Source organism: Nelumbo nucifera, chromosome 4 (assembly GCF_055504915.1).
Source record: "Nelumbo nucifera cultivar China Antique chromosome 4, China Antique-T2T, whole genome shotgun sequence".
Taxonomy (NCBI): Eukaryota; Viridiplantae; Streptophyta; class Magnoliopsida; order Proteales; family Nelumbonaceae; genus Nelumbo; species Nelumbo nucifera.
The window spans coordinates 14,581,998-14,599,097 of NC_142652.1; the positions used below are offsets into that span (position 1 = coordinate 14,581,998).

The 17,100-nt window shown below is 39.5% G+C and overlaps 2 protein-coding genes across 2 annotated transcripts; both read right to left on the minus strand.

Annotated features, from left to right (window-relative positions):
• Positions 1-331: 331 nt before the first annotated feature.
• Positions 332-2,920, minus strand: LOC104608028 (uncharacterized). Its single transcript, XM_010273872.3, has one exon. It carries the CDS (start codon positions 2,305-2,307, stop codon positions 370-372), a length of 1,938 nt encoding a protein of 645 aa, XP_010272174.1. The 5' UTR covers positions 2,308-2,920; the 3' UTR covers positions 332-369.
• A 1,297-nt stretch (positions 2,921-4,217) lies between these two features.
• Positions 4,218-9,145, minus strand: LOC104608029 (putative prolyl 4-hydroxylase 7). Its single transcript, XM_010273874.3, has 8 exons — positions 8,886-9,145; positions 8,696-8,782; positions 8,525-8,582; positions 8,257-8,361; positions 5,812-5,869; positions 5,565-5,740; positions 5,431-5,491; positions 4,218-4,772 (listed from the first exon to the last, which is right to left on the minus strand). Exons 1-8 carry the CDS (start codon positions 9,128-9,130, stop codon positions 4,480-4,482), a joined length of 1,083 nt encoding a protein of 360 aa, XP_010272176.2. The 5' UTR covers positions 9,131-9,145; the 3' UTR covers positions 4,218-4,479.
• Positions 9,146-17,100: the final 7,955 nt, after the last annotated feature.

Below are 17,100 nucleotides of genomic sequence, written 5' to 3' on the forward strand. Positions count from 1 at the left end.
GTCGCCCTTAATTATGAGTGTTGAGATCATTACAAGACCACAAAACCAATGCTTTTGATGATGAAGCTAGTGGTAGGCTTGCGCTGAAATAATGTAACAAAATAATAATTGCTGCAGTCAAGACCTTTCATCCACTGGGGCTTCATCTGTGAAATATTTTTTAGCAAAACTTTTCAGCCCAAGAGAGTTGTTAAACAATAGAATTTTGATCGATAAAATCAGTTCTTGCATAGGTTTCAAATAACCCAGAAATCTCCTCCTCTGTTGGTTAATTAACAATTTCTTTTTCCAGAAAAATGTGAGATTTCCAAACAAACCAATCTTACACTAGTTTAATGTAAATAAGCTTGAAGAATAAATATTCAAAGTTCAAGATTTGCATGGAGAAAGAGGCTTCCCACACAGTCCTCTATTTCCAGAATAAGAACTCCAAGGAAAATCACTCAAAGGCTTGCCGGTTGGTATTTTTCCCACTAGAAGATTATCTGACAAATCCAACTCTTTCAGCTCTTTCAGCTTCAATAACCCATTTGGTATCTGACCTGAAAATCTGTTTCTCTGAAGCTTCAACTTCTCTAATGGGGTTACATTGGCCAGAGAATCTGGCAATGTGAAACCCAGCTCATTGTAGCTTAAATCCAAACCCCGCATTGAACCCAATTTCCCTACAGACATTGGCAATCTTCCTGTCAAATAGTTACGTGACAAGTTGAGATATTTTATGCTACATTGTGCTCCTACTCCAACTTGCTCGATTGTCCCGGAGAAGTTGTTGTGAGAAAGATCGACGTAAGTCAGTGATCCTTCAGGGAACCTGCTGCCAATCTTGAAAACCTCAACGATGGATCCTGTTAACTTATTTGAGTGAAGATCGAGCACACCCAGGTCTTGTAAGCTTGTGATGGTGTCGGGGATCTTTGAAACTAATGAATTCCTTGAGAGATTCAACGAGTAGAGCCTGGTTAGGCCACCCAACCACTCTGGAATACTTCCGGTCAGATGGTTGGATGATAAGTCTAACTCAAGTATTGGACTCGGAGTTGTTCGGAAGAAATCGGGAACTTCTCCTTGGATTCCTAACCCTGCCAACGATATCCGGCAAAGGGAGGGTATTTCCCCCAGCCATTTAGGAATGGGCGAGAGATTTAAACGGTTGAAGGAAAGATCAAGGGCTTGAAGGTTTTGGAGGGAAGACAGTTCATGGGGCAGTTGTCCTTCAATCAAATTGTTAGACAGGCTCAAGAACATTAACCGAGAGAGTCGACCAATCGACTGGGGTATCTGGCCTGATAACTTGTTTACATTGAGATTGATCTCTGTCAAATCTAACAGGTTTCCCAGAGTTGCAGGAATAGACCCCTCAAGCCTGTTATTGGCTAATGAAATTCTTTGGAGTGAAACCAGATTCCCTATGGTGGGTTGTATTCTACCACTTAGACGATTATCATGGAGTCTGAGGAAGCTAAGTGAAGGCATTTGTGCAGAGCTTGAAGGGAATGGGATTTCTCCCTCAAGCAAGTTTGTATCCAAATACAGAACTGAAACTGCAGTTAAGTTGGTTAAAGACAGAGGCAGCTTCCCATTCAACAGATTGTCTGAAAGGTCTAGTTCTTGTAAGACCTGTAATGCCCCTATTTTCTCAGGTATTTTCCCTGATAGAGAATTGCCATGAAGATCCAAAGTCAATAAATTCTTTAGGTTGGTAATAGACTCAGGAATGGGACCTGAAAACCTGTTTGAATATAAAAGAAGTCTGTTGAGATTTTGGAGCCTCCCAACGCTTGCGGGGATAGACCCAGATAACTTATTCTCGTGCAAGTGAAGTTCTTCGAGTCTCGAGAGCTTACCGATGCTTTCTGGGACAGGGCCGCCGAGGTTGTTGCAGTAGAGATAGAGTTTCCGGAGCTTCCTCAGGTGGTTACCGATCAACGGTGGGATGGTTCCGGCGAGACCAATGAGCCCACCAAGGTCGATGACTTGAAGAGAAGTGAGAAGAGTTATGGAAGGAGATAACCGGCCTTCCATGCTGGTTTGAACGATGAAGTCGTTCGTGGAGATGAAACCTGGAAGCCGGATTTCAGTCACTCTCCCAGTCTTGTTGTTGCAGTAGACACCTTCCCACTTGCAGCAGTTGTGACCCACCCACTTCTGCAGTCGACCGGAGACGTCGACATGGATTCCCGCCCTGAAACTGGTCAGGCCCATCAAATCTTGTGGGTCACACGCTTCGCCCACCATCCTCTTGCACTCTCCAACGTTTAGGACAATGAAGATAAGATGAATCCATGACAGCTGCTTACTACCCATCTCTGTCTGCAATGGAAGGAGGCTTCCTTCTTGGCGATACCTCACTGTTAGTGTTGTGTATTTAGACAGCAAGATAGTAAGAGAGAATTCAGTTGGGCCTATTGATGAAAATGGTGCAGAAGATTATTAAATTATATTAAACAAAAGAAACGGAGAGGCAGAGAGAGAAAATGTGATGGTCAAAGATTTTCATTTTGCTTTCTCTTTTTTTCATTGTTCTTTTCCTTTTTACAGTGTCAAAAGCACAAAACTGTCTGACTAATGCCGTTGGGTAGGAAGGGAATAACGTGATGCAGGTCTGTCTGTTTATTTTTCTGAGGAATCACAAAAAGAAATGAAATTTGACCAATATTTAAAACCATAGAGATCTATGATTCTATGGTGATCCAACTTGTAGGTAGACCACAGCCTAGACTGAAGACTCCAGAGGAATATCTGCCTCTATCAGGTTGGACTTGGAGTACTGAACGACAATGGTATACGGATGGTGATCCCCGGCCTTTGGCTTGAAGTCGTCGAGTAAACTGTTTGTGGGTTGTCTCGGTAGAGTGGTCAGTGGTCCTTGAATCAGTGTCCCAGACCTGACTGACTCCCTTCGTTTTTAATTCCTTTTTCCTTTTCTTTTATAGGTTGCCTATTTACCAGAGCCATTAGAAGATTCATTGAAAGTTGAAAAGTTCAGAGCTGAAGAGTTGAAACTTCCATGTTAATAGGTTGAAGGAGTTCTAGTGTTAGTTTAAAACTTCCCCTTGTTGTAGAGCTTCGGTCTGTCATTGGCTTCTTGGGCACTTCGAGGACTGACATTTGTTTAATTGTTTTTTCGGATTGCATGAAGGATCTCACAGTCGTCAGGATTGTTTAAAGAAAGCCATCTGTCGGCTACTGGCTTCTCTCCAATGTTTTCTTAACATAAGCACTACGAATCTCTACTACAGTTACATTCAAATTCAATATCTTGGGCTAAGGGCCATGTTTGGATTCACCATTTGAGTTGCCCATATAAAACATGCATGGCCCAGCATAACCTGCAGGATGCTAGTAGGGGCGATCATTTTCAACCCAGTCTGAAAAGCTAAAAAATTCTGGGTTTGGGCGTAGGTTTTGTGTTCAGTACTGACCTTGGCTCAACCCGATCTGCAATTTATTTATATAACACATATTTTATGCATACATAAATTTAGTCTAGAGTCCGTTTGGTTCACAGTTGAAATCATAATCGAAATCTCTCAAAATTAAAATTAACTGGAATGGGAGGGAATGACTATTCCACCAGAAATGGGAATGAAATTCTGATTCCGCCCAACCAAGCAGTTGGAATTGGAATTCTGATTCCACCGTTCCCACGAATCAAGCAGGCCTATATCATATAATATTTCAAAATTCATAGGGGGGTTGGTTGGTCAAAACCTTTCTGTAATCATTTGGCAGCATAGATTTTCCTTAATATAAATTGTAGCATATATTTTATGGATATATTATATAATGCCCGGACAGGCCCATGCAATGCTACCCCTAGATTTTAGTGAAAGAATTAGTTATGGTTTACCGGTGGTCCCAGCAAATAAGATGAAGGAAAATGAATAATTTCCTTGGAAAAAGATACTCAATAGGAAAATAAATAATGTTCATTATTTTTTTTCTAGTGTTTCACTTGGCTTGGAAAACAAACTTAAATAATTAATATATATGTTTCAAGTTATGAATCCAGAGGATCAATCTCAACTCGATTATTCTTTTGGAAAATGTTCATTTCTCACAACCATTTTACGTACAAGTAAAATAGCAATTTTCAAACAAGTCACTCGCTTTTAACATTCAAATAGCATCTATTAATTTATAACAATTGATAAAAGGATCAACCATATGTAGTATTGATGATGGGTAGACTTCCATGCACCTTTATCTTAAACTTTTGAGCAATAAACCATGTCTTCTGTTCCAACTCCCATCCAATTAAAAAAACATACATCCAGCTATTTCACTCAATGGTTCAATTGTATAGTTACATTGCACAATCACGTACAACCAGGCTGTGATGTGTCTATATTTGGCAGGTAACAACTGTTTTAAGTTCAACCCATGTAACTTAGACAGATTCAAATATTATATACAACCTAGGAAAAATCCCTACTCTAGATACAAAACTTGAGAAAACAAACCAAAACCTTGATGTTAACATACATTGCAACTCTGCCTACAATATCCGTAAGAGTCCTCAGAACCCACCATATAAATGGGGTTCTTTTCACACTCACCAATAGCAGCCCATCTTGGGCAATTGGCATTCTTGTCAACACATTCTTCGGTTGCCAATGGTTTATCAAAGGATCTCACATGAATCCACTTGGTCGCAGACCACTTCTCACCCTCAATGACAGGGCAACTACCATGCAAGCTCCTTGTATCAGTGGTTGCATTTGGATGGAGACTGAAAAACAGCAAAGCATCGCCCTTGATTGGTTTTACTGTCATTTGAATCAAACACGGATATATTAGCAGATGGTATTATATATGTTCAAATAATGCATTAAAATACTCAGTTAAACTAAATGAAACCCCATCCAACTATTCAAGATTGAATATAGGAATTCTATTTCCATGCATCCAATGCATCAGATTGTTGGTTCAGACATGATAGAGGCTGTGTTCAACAGACTGCATTTGCCACATATAAATGCAAGACAGGACAGTAGTGGAACATTTTTTCAATTCTACTCACTTGAAAATTGTAGTATGCCTTTCAGTTTCCCAAACTTCAGGCATCTGTCAAGTAGGAGGACTTGACATTTTTTCTTCCCTTCTCCCTCTACTCCCTAAAGCATTTTCAGATCTCTAAATTATTAGATGTGTCGAAGGTTTTTTCTCTTCTATCCCCTTCATTATGTATGTCATAAACTATGGTATACAGATAAGTAAGGATATGGGTGGACATCGTGTTGGACATAGAAGTGGGACAAAAAATTGAAGTGTCTGACATGACATAAAAACCCATACACAGGCATCTCAGTATCCTGTGTCATAAAATGTCAGAAGATTTTTTTTTTTTCAGAAAAGCTCCTAAAAAAGTAGGTAAAGGTATAAGCACTAACAAGAAAACTCATTTTTTAGTTCAAGATTGCATACCTGCATATCCATTCTTGGCACAATCAGACCAGCTGTCATCCTTTTCTTGCAACATTTTGTTCTGCAAATGATAAATGCAGTGTTAATGGCACAATGTATATCAAAATGAGTCATGGGGTTAAGAACTGCCGTACCTCTGCATCAGGAAATACTGTTTCTCCACCTTTACTGACATTTGATAAGTACATTAGTACTGTAGCAACTCGGTGCCCTCCCATCTCTTGATTGACCTTGTCATGAAAATAATCGAAATGGGGCTCATACTTCTGGCCAAGCTCGTAATGCAGTATTTGCATGGACTCCCCATTTTCTGATCACCAAATGTTCAAAATAAGGTTGGAGAATTTCTGAAGCTACAAGAAGAATTTGCAATAATGCTACCTTCTGGAAGGAAGGTCCAAGCAGCAATCCTGGCCTCGATACTTGCAACAATTTCATCCTTCAAAGGCAAAGTGAAAAAATATATAAGCTTCCTAAGATTTATAAAATCTAAGCCACATTATTCTTCACGAATGTCAGAACTATACTAGATGGCCTGACAATGCAATGGAATGTTTCCTATCTTTTTGTTGTTAGATTAAGAAAGGAATAATAATAAAAATGGTATACATCATGTCAATGGCTCAATGCTACATTAGTTTCATGGTTGATGTATGAAACCATCCTGAAAATACCAAAGAAAGATTATCTGCACTCAGAGAGAGCTGGAGTTCAGTCATAAATCATTTGACAATGCTAAGTTTACAGTTTACTTCATTTCGAGAAGTTGATTGGAACTGGGGAAGATCTGTATCAATCTCAGCACTTTTATTTCTGCAAAAGCTACTGATAGTTTGAGGGTAGAGATTGCCTAATTGGTGATTCCCCTCATAAAGCAAGTGGAATTTTGCTTATGGAGCTCCTTTATCCATGATCATCAGTAGGAAACTTATCTGTAGCAAGATAAAGCCAAGTACAAAAAGCAAGAAATTGCGGCCTTAAGATTTAATGGCTGAAAGGTCTCTGCACATGTATTAGTCACCACTAACATCAGAATAAGATGTCATCCCCCCAGTAGCCCTGTTTAGTTCTAGCTGCCCCTCAAAGAAGCAGGTGCTCTCATACACCTAACGGTATAAACTGAAGCCCCATATCAATAAATTTGTGCTGCAAATTTTTATAAATGACATAGCCACAACTTCTCCATAAGGTGGAAGGAAATCTATGTTAAGAAATTTGCACACAAAGTCATCTCAGTAGAAGCCCAATTTGGAGTCCTAATCATCACTGCAACAAGAATTAACCATTCAGTTACCAACCTAAAATGAAGAATAGGCAATCATAATATTGATATTACCTATAACCACAAAAAATAAATGTTGATCAGTTGTATTGTTGCTTCTTTAGTGGAAATTCTGATATTTTAGATCCTATCCATAATGACCAGGACTTTATATATTCCAAAGGCCTTTATTTTTGTTTCTTTTAAAAGTTGATAGGCCATCACTAGTGAACAAGCACCAATAAAAGGTAATTAGAAGTTAATAACCATAACATAGGTGTAAAACGTTAAGAATGCATAAAAAATAACCCGAACAGAAAACCTATAGAAGGAAAGATCTTGGATCGACTCGCACACCTCATCCCAGGCAAGTGCCTTTAGAAAAAGGCATTGCCTGGGTTCAAGCAAGGCACATCCACACATGTCTTAAAAATTAAAATGCACTAGCCTATTTGCCTAAACATGCCTAAGGTGTGCCATTTTTTTTTTTTTTTTGAGGGAAGTTTAACCAAATTTCATTAAAAGAAAAAGGAGTACATGAGAGGATGTGCAAAATAGGGGGAAACCCCAAAGAGCTTACAAAGGAGGAATTCTATCACTTACAAAGGTGTGACATTTAAAACACTATCTGAATGCTAATGTCATGTAAAATAGAGACGCATTTTTACAAATCTTATATATAATGGAATTATGCTATCTAAGGGTAAAAACATGTTCAAATCAGAGGATTCCATTTCATTTAATTTCTGAGAATCCTTTATGGAAATGAAGTTTGGCTTGGAAGTGCCCGTATCAATGGAGTCAGGGGATTCATTAAAAGAAAAAGGAGTACATGAGAGGATGTGCAAAATAGGGGGAAACCCCAAAGAGCTTACAAAGGAGGAAGTCTATCACTTACAAAGGTGTGACATTTAAAACACTATCTGAATGCTAATGTCATGTAAAATAGAGACGCATTTTTACAAATCTTATAGATAATGGAATTATGCTATCTAAGGATAAAAACATGTTCAAATCAGAGGATTCCATTTCATTTGATTTCTGAGAATCCTTTATGGAAATGAAGTTTGGCTTGGAAGTGCCCGTATCAATGGAGTCAGGGGAGCAAAATCATGTTAGCTTCAAAAGAGATACTCCTCAAAGGCCCAATCTTTGGTGTTCTTTTATGAGTTCAAGGATCTGTACAGGAGTGGATATGAAAGTTATGGATCCATTTCATTTCATCATTCATCAGGCATTCAATGCATATCATGCTTCCTCAATTCCTCCATTGGCAAGTAAAGAAATTATTAAATGGGTAAATTAATGTCTTCATTTTTTGTTAAAAAATTTGTTGGGTAAATTTGGCGCACATACGAAGGGTCTCTCTCGTACACAGGCAGAATTGTGCCTGTTATTCTCTCTGAGAGAACAAAGTGCCACTGCATAAGGCTTATTGCAAATATGACATCGGTTTAAGAAATTTATTTGCAGAGAGATAAGATTAACCTTACAAAATCAAGTAACATAGAACAGGAATTGCAATAGAAATAATTCCACAGTTTGAACACAGGAAAGCCACTGACCTGCTTTTTCTCAAGAAACATGCCAGAGCTCGTCCGAACTTCACTCGCTATGCTCTCTCCAGAGCCATCATCCGCCACCATTGACTTTTCTAGCTTGCCTCTCGCCTATTTCTCCACAGAAGAAATGAAAAGATAAAAAAAGAAAAGGAAAGAAAAAAACAGAGGATCGGCGATGACAGTTTTGGAATTAACCGGGGGTCCAAATGATATAGAAAATAAGAGAAAGAGAAGAGAAATAGAGAAAATATAATAGATGATTTCCACTCACCATAGAAATGAGGTGATCACACTCCTCTTCCGATAAAAAATTCTTATATATGAATGCCCTGCAGAGATGCAGGTATCACAAAATCAAGATCAATCGCTAGAATAAATTCATGCTTAAAGAATAACAACATACGAAATAAATAAAATACACACAGAGGCAAAAGATAAAGACCTGGGACGCCAAGAGAGTTGGATAACGCGTTTTTTATCAAAACCATAGGAAGGAGAGTCGCTCTTCAATCGGAGCACCAATCCATTACTGCAAAGAAAAACAAAACCAAATGTGACTACCAAATTTGTTTGCAATTTTCAGGGAGAGAGAGAGAGAGAGAGAAGGAGGGAAGGAGGGAGGTGTTAACAACCCTGAGACGTCGAGGGATGAATGAGCAATGTTGGGAACTGAGATGAGAACAAACAGAGAAAACGAGAGGAAAACGCGAAACGCCATTAGAACCATTAGAAGATGTTTGTTCAGGTCCTCTCTAAGGGCAGAGAGAGAAAGAGAGGGAGATGTTGTCGTTGTGCGCTTGGAGCTTGACGAGCGATGCAAGGGCGGAAGAAGTCGAGAACGAGAAGGAGACGGAATTTCCTGAAAGCAACACACCATTCAAGCGAAAAAGAGAGCGGGGACGATCTGCTGAGAATACTGGCGTGGCGAACCTGGCTACACAATCAATCACGGGCGTACACGTGGCAATGTTCGTATTTTTAGGTAATAAGTCCACGTGGCAAGATTCGGCTATGATAGCGAAAAAACTCGTTAGATCAACTAGTATCCTAAAACTGATAATCAATAGTGTGATTATTTATCAAATTACGGATTTTGATCTCGGTCAAAAGCCCTTCCCCTATGGCCCTATCATGTCTTTCCGACAGCGTAGATTTAAGATTTTAACTTTCGTCTTACATCTGGGTTTAGGTGATTAGGAGGCGCGGGCGCCCATCGGATTTCTTGTGTTTTTACTTTTTTACTTTCTCAAAGAATCTTTATTTTTCTTGACTTGATTTACCCCGCTTTTCCTCAGACAATTGTGACTCTTTAAACGTTCGATTCGTGTCAGAAATCGGAATGGACTCCTGGCTCGCTGGCTGCCGCGGTCCTGCCCTGCTGGCTGTCGGGCAGTTCAGCGGATTTAAAAGCCTGCCTGAATACCGAATACGGCTACCAGATTAGTTATTAGTACGCTTTACATGCCGTGTCCCCCGGGATTTCGCTTCGGATCTTGTGGTAAAACTTAAATCGGGTGACCCGCAATCCATTTGATTTTAGTAAATAGTAAGAGGGACCCGTACGTAACACGGGCTGGTGTTAAAGGATGTCACTCTTCCGTAAGAAGTTATTACACTTTTTAATTAGTCGTGTTACTCAGTAGCTTATTAGTCATAACTTTGTTTTACAATCATATGGAAAATTTTATGCTGCTGGGTAGACATGATACCGGAAGAGCTTTGATAAATAAAATGTCTTCGTGAATTTTGATAAATGCAAGCATGGTTTTTAAAATCGAATCGGTCTGGGGTCTGTGTACCAGTTCGAACGGACTGAACGGTCGGCCCATTTTGACAAAAAAATAAAAAATTTGGAAAACAGTTAAAACCATTTGAACGATTAATCAGCTAGTTCAGTGGTTTGCTGATCAAAATTAACGGTTTTGGGGAAAAACGGAACTAGTCAAGTGACCAGTTCTCAGTTTTTTCGGTCGGACCGTCCGGTCCGGTCTGGTTTTGAAACCCATGAATGCAAGTGATTGGTTGTCACTTGTCACATCTACGATATTAGTTTCTGGGTTGAACGGTTCCACCGTCTGATTCGAACAGACGGCCCACTCAAAAAAAAAATTAAAAATTAAAAAAAACCCAAAAATGGCTAAAAACCATTCCCGGATCAAAGTTTTCGATGGTTTGACTGCTTGGGTCAGTGGTTTGCTGATCAAATCAACGATTTTTGGCTAAATAGCAGTTTTGGGGTAAAACAAAACTGGTCATATGACAAGTTCCCAGTTTTTCTGATCCACCCGTCTAATCTGGTCCGGTTTTGAAAAAAATAATTCTAATTTTAACAAATGCTCAAATGGAATCCATTCAAATTACATCCCCTAATGCAATATGGCCCAATACAACTTGAACATAACATGCATGTATGTATGTATATATGTATATATACCCATTTGTGTAGTTATGTATTTATTAATAGATCTGTTCACGGGTCAGACTTATACTGTGCTAAGCCCCATTTAAATTTTTGCAAAAACCAAACCCGAGCACAGCCCATGAACATGTCTATTTATTAATATATCTATACATTAACAGTTTTAAGTTTAAAGCCAGGCAATAATTTTCAAGTATAACATGAGTATAATATGACTGAAGTGATGGATTTCACTCAAATCTTCCTGTTAATAAAACATAGCATGGAGATATTACTAATGCACGGCTGCAAATGTTGTGAAGACATGGTGGGACCATTTCTGTGAGGACTAAATCCGCATAGAGCACCATAACCATACTTATGCCTTTGATTATATAATAATGCTGAAGTGAATTAAACTTAGAACCATTGATTTCTGGTCTGTGGCCTTGTTGGCGTTCTTTGTTGCTTTTTCTTTGGCCTTTAATTAATGCCGTTCTTCTTTACAAAAAGAAAAAGGAAAAGAACAAAGACTATTGATTCTAAGTTAGAAATGAGAAGATTAATTTTAGGAAAAGGAAGTGAAAACAAATTGGCCAACTCCCAACCCCAAATCAGGGATTAGGTTAAGATAAGAGTAAGGATTGGGGGGTCTTGGGGGTTCAACAACTCAAAGAGGAGATTTGTTTTCTTCTTTTTGAGAAATCTATGATGTCAGAAAGACATGATATGATATTAGAAAGGCTTTAACAAATCAAAACCCCCATGAGCTTTGATGAAAATTGATCACTTGATTGATTACCACTTTTATGATTCCAGTTGATTAGTTATAAGTTTCTCCAGTATCAAGTCTTCGAACCCCCTTTTTTTACACTCAATTTTGATACAATACATCTCTTCTACATACTTTTTTTTTTTATTTTTAATTTTAATTTATTTAATATTTTATCAATAAAATAATTTTTTTATTTTTTAATTATTTTACTATCTTTTTTATTAAAATTAATATTTATTAGTTAATATTAATTTACCGATGCCTTTTTTAATTTATTTATCATATAAAATGAAAAAAGTAGACATTTATGATCAACTCTTTAATCATTCATAAAATATATATGAAATACATGGAATCAAAAAGTGTGGCACCTACAGAACTCCACTTTGGGTGTGGACTAGTCCAATCCACACAATTTGTCCACAGTTCAGAACAACTGTGAACTTTGGTATAGTATGGATTGGTTCTTGCCACAGAGTGTGGTGTGGACCAATCTACACCCACCAATTTCTCATCCCACACTACAAAATACATTCTAAAGTTCAATTTGAAAAACGTACAAATAAATACAAAATATAAGGTATTGCACTTGTACTCCTTCCATTAATCCAAACTGAGCCTAAATATTTTACTTTATCCAAAGGAAAAAAAATGAAAAAGGCTGTCAAGAAAGATCATTGTTGCCCACCTTCAAGGCTGAAAATGACAGCCAAAGCATTAGAGTAGATAATAAACATTAAACCAGCGTTCCTGCTTGGCCTTTAATAGTGCTTTTAGAACAGCCATAAGTTCAGCTTTCTTAGCTAAACCATGAGATTCAAAACAATCTCCTCTTGCACCAACAAAGCGACAATCAAGAGAGAAACATACAAAAGCTTCTCGCTGGGTTAATAGTACCCCAATTATGGAAGACACCATACTGAGGCAAATTAGGGGTTTAGGGCATGGTTTTCAAAATCGGACTGGACCGGATGGTCAGACTGGAAAAATCGGTAACCAGTTAGCCCCTCGGGTCCAGTTTTACTAAAAACCGGAAATTTCTAAAAATCATTGAAGAAGTCAGAAAATCGCAAACCCGGGTAGTCGGACAGCTAAACCGTTCAACCCGGGCAGCGGTTTGCGGGTTACCCTTTTATTTTCAATGTTTTAAATAAAATAAAACAAAAAATAAAATACCTTCTCCCCAACCTAGTCGAATGTTTAGTCCCTTTAGCTTTAGGGTTTCTTGAGTTCCCTCCTCTCAACCCTCACACCCAACCGACCACATGCGGCGGCTAGTACCTCCAACGTCCGACGGTGACCGACGACGACGAACTTGCAGGCAGTGGGCAGAACTTGCAGCCAGTAGTAAGAGTTGGCGGGCCTTGCGGCGGCTAGCACTTGCAGCGGCGAACAGCTAGCTTGCCTGCGACTAAATTTGCAGCGGTGGTCGGCGAGTTTGCAACGGGTGAGGGTTTTTAGTGGCAGTAACAGTTGCAACCACTTGCAGCGTCAATCACATGCGTCAATCAACAGGGATCTTGGGTCCTCTAAGTAGCATTCTAGAGATGTATATGGAAGAGTTCGACAACACCATGCTCATTAATGTGCAAGGGGTGGCATCAACGATTAAGCACGAAGATTGAGCTATGGTGGAGAGGCGGCTCAATCGTCTGCATTGAAACTATGGCAACGACCTTGAGTGGCTCTGCTCCTCGTTCATACACCATTTCTAAGCATGCATTGGTGGGGCTGGTCAGATTAGCCTGTAGTGAGCTGGGGCTCATGGCATCAGGGTCAACTACATCTCCCCTTTCGGAGTTGCTACCCCATTGGCTTGCAACTTGAAGGGCACTGTGTTAAAGCCTGCCCATATAGCAGAGGCTGCTTTGTTTCTTGCTTCAGAGGAAATAGATGGAGTACTCCACCATCCAACGAGAGAGAGAGAGAGAGAGAAGAGAGAGAGAGAGAGAGAGAGAGAGAGAGAGAGAGATTTACTATTGAAGTTTTATGGTTTTATTTTTTTGTATTTTTTAATTTTTGTGTTTTTTTATATTTTTTAAAAATTTTCCGTATTTTATTTTTATACTTTTATGTATTTTGCACTATATTACTTTTTATTTAGATAGTTTTATTTATTGTATTTTACTGTATTTTTTTTCTATTTTTTATTTAATTTTATACTATTTTTTATTATTTATAAATATATTTTTATTTTTAATTTATTTATGATGTCACGGGTTGAACCATTCGACCTGGACGATTGAACCGATTAACCAGAAACCGGTCCCCTAACTGATTCTGTTTCCAGTTCGTTTTTAAAAACCTTGGTTTAGGGTGCTGTAAAGTCTTAAAGATATTATGAAGAGGAACAACAAATGAAACAGTCCGGTCTGAATGCTTGTTTTCCCATTGTATAATAGCCCAAAAAAATTTTAGAAATAAGCCAATGAATAGAAGAAGTGGATTTATCGTTTAAAAGCTTTTGGTTGCAAGCACACCAGACCATTTCAAAAGAAAAAAAAAGGGAAATTGTCAAAAACTCACAATGAGTTTTCAGCATTTCTCTTAAATTCATCACAATTTTTCAAAACGTCTAAAACTCACCATGTGAGTGAGTTTTTATTTTCCAAAACTCACCTTCCGTTAGTGCACTGTTAATGTTTCTTAACAGAGGTGTCCACATCAGCATAAATAACAACTTTTATAACCAAATCACCCTTGAATGGCGAGTTAGAGGAAAAGGGTCTTTTTCATTTTTCAAATTTCTTGGTTTTTTTTTACATTTTTATTGTTTTGTTATAATTTCTGTTTTTTTTTACATTTTTCTATTTTCTACCATCTATAAAATTTATTGTTTTTTTTGGTATTTATTTGCAATGTCTGTGTTTTTCTATAATTATTGGTGTTTTTTTACAACTTTTATTTTCTGATTTTGCTTTTCAATTTCTATATTTTCTATAATTTGAAAATAATTTTTTATTTTGTGTGCAATTTCTATTATTTTTTATATTTTTTGTAATTTCTATGTTTTTATATATTTTATATTTGAAAATATTTTTTTGAACTTTTTCCTTTTTTCATGTCTAAATATTAAAATATATGTATATGTTTTATATTTTTCTATGAACGTCAAAATGATAATATATTAACAGCCTTTAGTCTCTTTAACGTCAAGTTAATGACATGGTGAATTTTAGATGTTTTAAAAAATTATAATGAATTTAAGAAAAATGCTGAAAACTTATAGTGAATTTTTGAGAATTTTCCAAAAAAAAAGTGCAGCAAACTTAGTATTAAATTCATTTCCACAACACAGATATCATCTAACTACTAATAATATCATGGGTAGTGTTCGGGCGGAGTCCGGCTTCAGTCAGGCAGCTTCAGTCATGGCACCATTCTCGCACCCGTCCTCTAATTCGTCTAAATGTTTGAAGCATGCGAGTGAGGTTGTTTGAAACGTTTGATAACGTTAGCTTTCAAAACCCACGCTAACTGAGATTCCACGTGGCCTTTTAAAAGCACCCCCATCCCATCCCTGTCTACTTGTTATTCCTTAGAAAGACCAAGTGTCAAATGACGATGAAGTTTGCATGTTTCTATAGTTTTGCCCATTCTCTTTTGCTCCTATACGGACGCTGATTACTTTGCCTGAAACTTCCATTCGTCGCCGGAGAAATGAGAACTCCGGCGATTGATCTTTCTATACATCGCCTGAATGTCCGTATCTCCGTTCCTCGCCGTTACATCTTTCACGAACCTTGCTTTAACCGTTCTTGTAAACACTAACAAAAAAGGGGGAAAAAGTGACTTTCTTTAGTAGTGTTTTCAAGTTATTCCATGCTTGTTTTGCAAACTCGAAGCAAGCCTATATAATAATCGGAGAGAAAGGTATCAGTTTTATTTAGAGTGTCGAATTTTGGTAAATTTTGACGATTTTCATTTAACTACGTTGGATTTCTATTTGTCCCCCTTTTCCGTTGTGATCGGATTGCTCCGTAAAAGTTTCTGGTCCGATGAGGTGTTCCGGAGAGGATGATCGGAGAGATGAATGAGGGTTTTGTCGATGTATCTGATGATGCGCAATCCGGCCGGTCTTATCTGTCAACGACTTTGCCTCTGAACTGAGTGGCAGGGAACCTGAAACGGAGAAAATAAGGAAGCTCCGGGGGGAACCCGGTGTAAAGGCTCCGAAGCTCATGTTAGAATCCTTCAAAGGCAAGATAAAACCAGATAGCGCAAATTTTGCTTACCTCCTCTTTGGGGGGATGGAGAGCCTTTTATAACCACCTCGCGCACTCATTCCTAAACTTCTGTCAGGTTAGGAATGATTACTTCCGTGCTTCTGCCAGTTCAGGCGTCAGTGCCTCTGCTGGGGCAGAACCGTCACTGCTCTTTTTGTCGGAGCCGTCTCTGTAACTGGAGATGGCGGTGGCAGGTAACGGTGGCAGGTGGCCGTTGAAGTGCGGCCGTCAAGCGTCAGATCCCAAGTCAGTCAGGTGCGCTGCCCTTGGATACGGACTCCTTCGGTGTCAGGTATGGTGTGATTTGTCTAGTTCAATGCTCTGGAGGCGAAGTGCTTGGAGCGGTGTGCGAGGCGAAGTCTTGAGTTTGGATAGAGGGGTGTCCCGAACTGCCATGAGACGGACCAGTTCGGGTCACTGCTTTGTGTGGCTCGGGGCCAAAGGGAGAGTTCGGGCTCCTCATAGGGAGTTCGGGCTCTTAGTAGGGAGGTCGGGCTCCTTTTAGGGAGTTTGGGCCCCTTGTAGGGAGTTCGGGCTCCCCTTTGGGAGTTGGTCTCCTCGAGGGGAGTTCGGTCTACTGGTCTCATCCCTTTGGCGTTTGCACCATGGGTATGCTGCTTTAAGTATTGAGCTACTTGTTTTTTGCCACGTGGCATGATTGCGAGGTCGGGCCAAATCTTCCTTCATCAATTGCCCCCCACTCCTTGTGCTAAGGGTCTTGCCCTGGCGCGGGGAGTTCGCAAGGTGTCAGGCAGATTTGCCCTGCACTCTGAATCTTGGTTCTGACGGCGCGAGGTGCGTTGTCAGGGTTCCTTGGGTTTCTTCGAGCGTCCATTGGGCGGGAAGCGTGCCGGCCTGCCTAAACGCTGATAGATGTGGCGGCGCGCGCTTTATTTCGAAATTTCAAAAAAGCGCGCCACTTGGGAGGCGTGATAGCGGGCGTTTTTTCAAATTTGAAAAAGACGTGCCGCTGCCGCTTTTATTGAGGAGACGTGCGCTAGCGTTCCATCAGTTTTGAAAAGATGTGCGCCGGCGCTCTGTCAGTTTCAGAAAGACGTGCGCCAATCACGTCTCGGTCTCAGGGGACATGTGGTCAGTGCGGTTGTAGGCCGTCGGATTGGCTTTGATCTAAGCCGTCGCTTTTCGGTCACTGTGAGTATAAATAGCGGAGGGGACCCCAGTTGTTGTCACTTCTGTACCTCTCGAGCTCGTGTCCGAGTTTCAGCACGCATCCAGTTCGCGTCCAGGTTTTTTTTCAGTTCGCGTTCAAGGTCTTCCGCTCGTCCGAGCTCCTGTGGTCTACAGCCTTTTTCCGGGTGAGTACTTTCCTAGATCCCATCTCACTCCCCGATGTCTAGCTTGGATGGCTCAGATAGTCCTTTCAGCGGGTCTAATGTAGGTTCTACGAACCGAGTTGCATCCCTCGATAGCTCTAGCGAGCCGGAGGT